General features: G+C 46.3%; 1 protein-coding gene across 1 annotated transcript; it reads left to right on the top strand.

Annotated features, from left to right (window-relative positions):
- The first annotated feature begins 246 nt into the window (after nucleotides 1–246).
- LOC131401285 (late histone H2B.L4-like) lies at nucleotides 247–709 on the top strand. The gene has a single exon (XM_058536428.1). The coding sequence runs from the start codon at nucleotides 247–249 to the stop codon at nucleotides 640–642; it is 396 nt and encodes a 131-aa protein (XP_058392411.1). The 3' UTR covers nucleotides 643–709.
- Nucleotides 710–2,177: the final 1,468 nt, after the last annotated feature.

Genomic DNA, 2,177 nt, shown 5'->3' with positions numbered 1-2,177 from the left:
TTTATGCTGGAGGTCACAGGAAGCTTAGAGTTCGCCAGATTCCTGTTCTGATTGGTTGAGGTGATGCCAAGTATCCAATCACCTGACAAGGCGTGGCTTAGTGACAGGCGACCCTGCATTGCACTTTATCCAATCAGATATGGAGCTCGCCCATGTCGTCAGAGAGCACAGCGCTATAAAAGAGCCACCCGCCCTCAGCAGTCCCCCTTGTCCTTCCTTCCAAGCTTTCGCGGAGCTGCCTGTGACATGGCTGAGCCTGTCTCTGAGATGTCCTCTGAGGAAAGCCTGGGCACGAAGGAGCCCACGGAAGCCGACCCGAAGAGCCTGAAGCAGAAGCAGCCAAGGCGCCGCCGCCGCCGCTGCTCCGACAGTTTCGCCGTCTATTTCCCCAGGGTTCTGAAGCGGGTTCACGAGGGCCTGAGCCTTTCTCGGGAGACCGTGAGCGTCATGGATTCGTTCGTGAAGGACATCTTCGAGCGCATCGCCGACGAGGCCGCGCGCCTGGTCCGCTCCACCAAGCGCTCCACCATGTCCTCCAGAGAGATCCAGACCGCCGTGCGCCTGCTGCTGCCGGGGGAGATTGGCAAGCACGCGGTGTCTGAGGCCACCAAGGCCGTCATTAGGTACACCAGCCGCCGATGAGCTGCCTCAGGACCGCCTGAGCATCGCAACCCAAAGGCTCTTTTCAGAGCCACCTCACTTGGCGGGAAAAGAGCTGTAGCTCTAAAAAGAGGGACCTACTCTAGTTTTGTGTGTGTGTGTGTGTGTGTGTGTGTGTCTGTGTGTGTGTGTGTGTGTGTGTATGAGGAAGATCAGCCCTGAACTAACATCCATGCCTGTCCTCCTCTTTTTTTTTTTTTTTTTTGCTGAGGAAGACTGGCCCTGGGCTAACATCCATGCCCGTCTTCCTCCACTTTATATGGGATGCCACCACAGCATGGCCTGACAAGTGGTGCCTCAGTGCGTGCCCGGGATGTGAACCGGGGCAACCGGGGCCACCAGCAGTGGAGCGTGCACACTTAACTGCTAGCCACGGACGGGCATTACTCTACTTTTTTGATCATCTGGCGTTCTGCCGATATGTAAAGTATTTTTCCCTCCAAGGAAACAGTATCAACTTTATTTTATATATATTTCAGTGCAGTTTATTCCATGGAAAATCGTGGATTTTCCTTAACCCTGTTGCATTTCAGGACTTTCCTAAACGGTCATTTCTGTGAGATATTTCTCTAGGTCAGCCTTAATGGGGAGCATTTTTGTTATAATGATATTTTCTTTTTTCGCTGTCATTGCCTCACGAGTATATGGTGGATTTCTCAGAAGTTCATTATGTGTGATATGGCAACAGATAAAGTGTAGAAGCAGATATGAGAATCCTTCTTACTTCCGTTAGGCTAGATTATTAAGGAGATTTTCAAATATCTGAAACAATGTCAATCTCCTCTCTACTTTTCTGGAAAAAATATTTGTCATATGAATTTGTAATTTATGTTAACGTGGTGTGGTGGGCTTTTTGTTATGATTTTAAGTGATTCTAAAATGAGTGTATTAAAGTTTCTGTTCTAATATTTTGCACAGTAAATATTGGCAGAATATAACATGCATAAAAGTTCTTTGGGTTCCTTTTAATTTTTAGAAGTGTATAGTTTCCTGAGACCAAAAACGTTTCTAGATATTTACTCATCTGTGGTGCAATCAGATCAACTGAAAATAGCTTCCTTTTCAGGGGTTAAGTCCTTTAAGAACTTCAATGCCTAATATTCATCAAGACTTGCAAATCCTAATGCTGAGAGAAAGCCTTCTTGTCACCTTCCTGTCTCTGGTAGGAATGACTGTAGCATTCGTCAGCAAACATGATATTGGGGTTTCATTTGAGGTCTATGTGTTCACAGTAGCACCTTTGGTTTTCCAAGCATTTTAGTTAACATATCATAGGTATCAAACATTCACACGTGCCATTTTAGCAACTTGTGAGATTAAGGTGCTTTTTATTTTTTGGCTCATTCATATAAATCATATTGATAGATTTTCCAATGTTAAATCATGCTAGCATTCTTGGAAGGAAATCCCTTCCTCCTGCGTGGCTTTTGCTGGACATCATTTAGGTGCTCTCCTGTGCTTACTCATGTGCACGGTCACCAACAGGTTGGAGCTCAGATTTCTCGCGACTTCTTGGC

Source organism: Diceros bicornis, chromosome X (assembly GCF_020826845.1).
Source record: "Diceros bicornis minor isolate mBicDic1 chromosome X, mDicBic1.mat.cur, whole genome shotgun sequence".
NCBI lineage: Eukaryota > Metazoa > Chordata > Mammalia > Perissodactyla > Rhinocerotidae > Diceros > Diceros bicornis.
This window is presented reverse-complemented; position numbering and strand designations above follow the sequence as displayed.

What these genes read in the sequence shown, in the direction of transcription:
- LOC131401285 (XM_058536428.1), top strand. Translation starts at nt 247, where the DNA reads ATGGCTGAGCCTGTCTCTGAGATGTCCTCTGAGGAAAGCCTGGGCACG.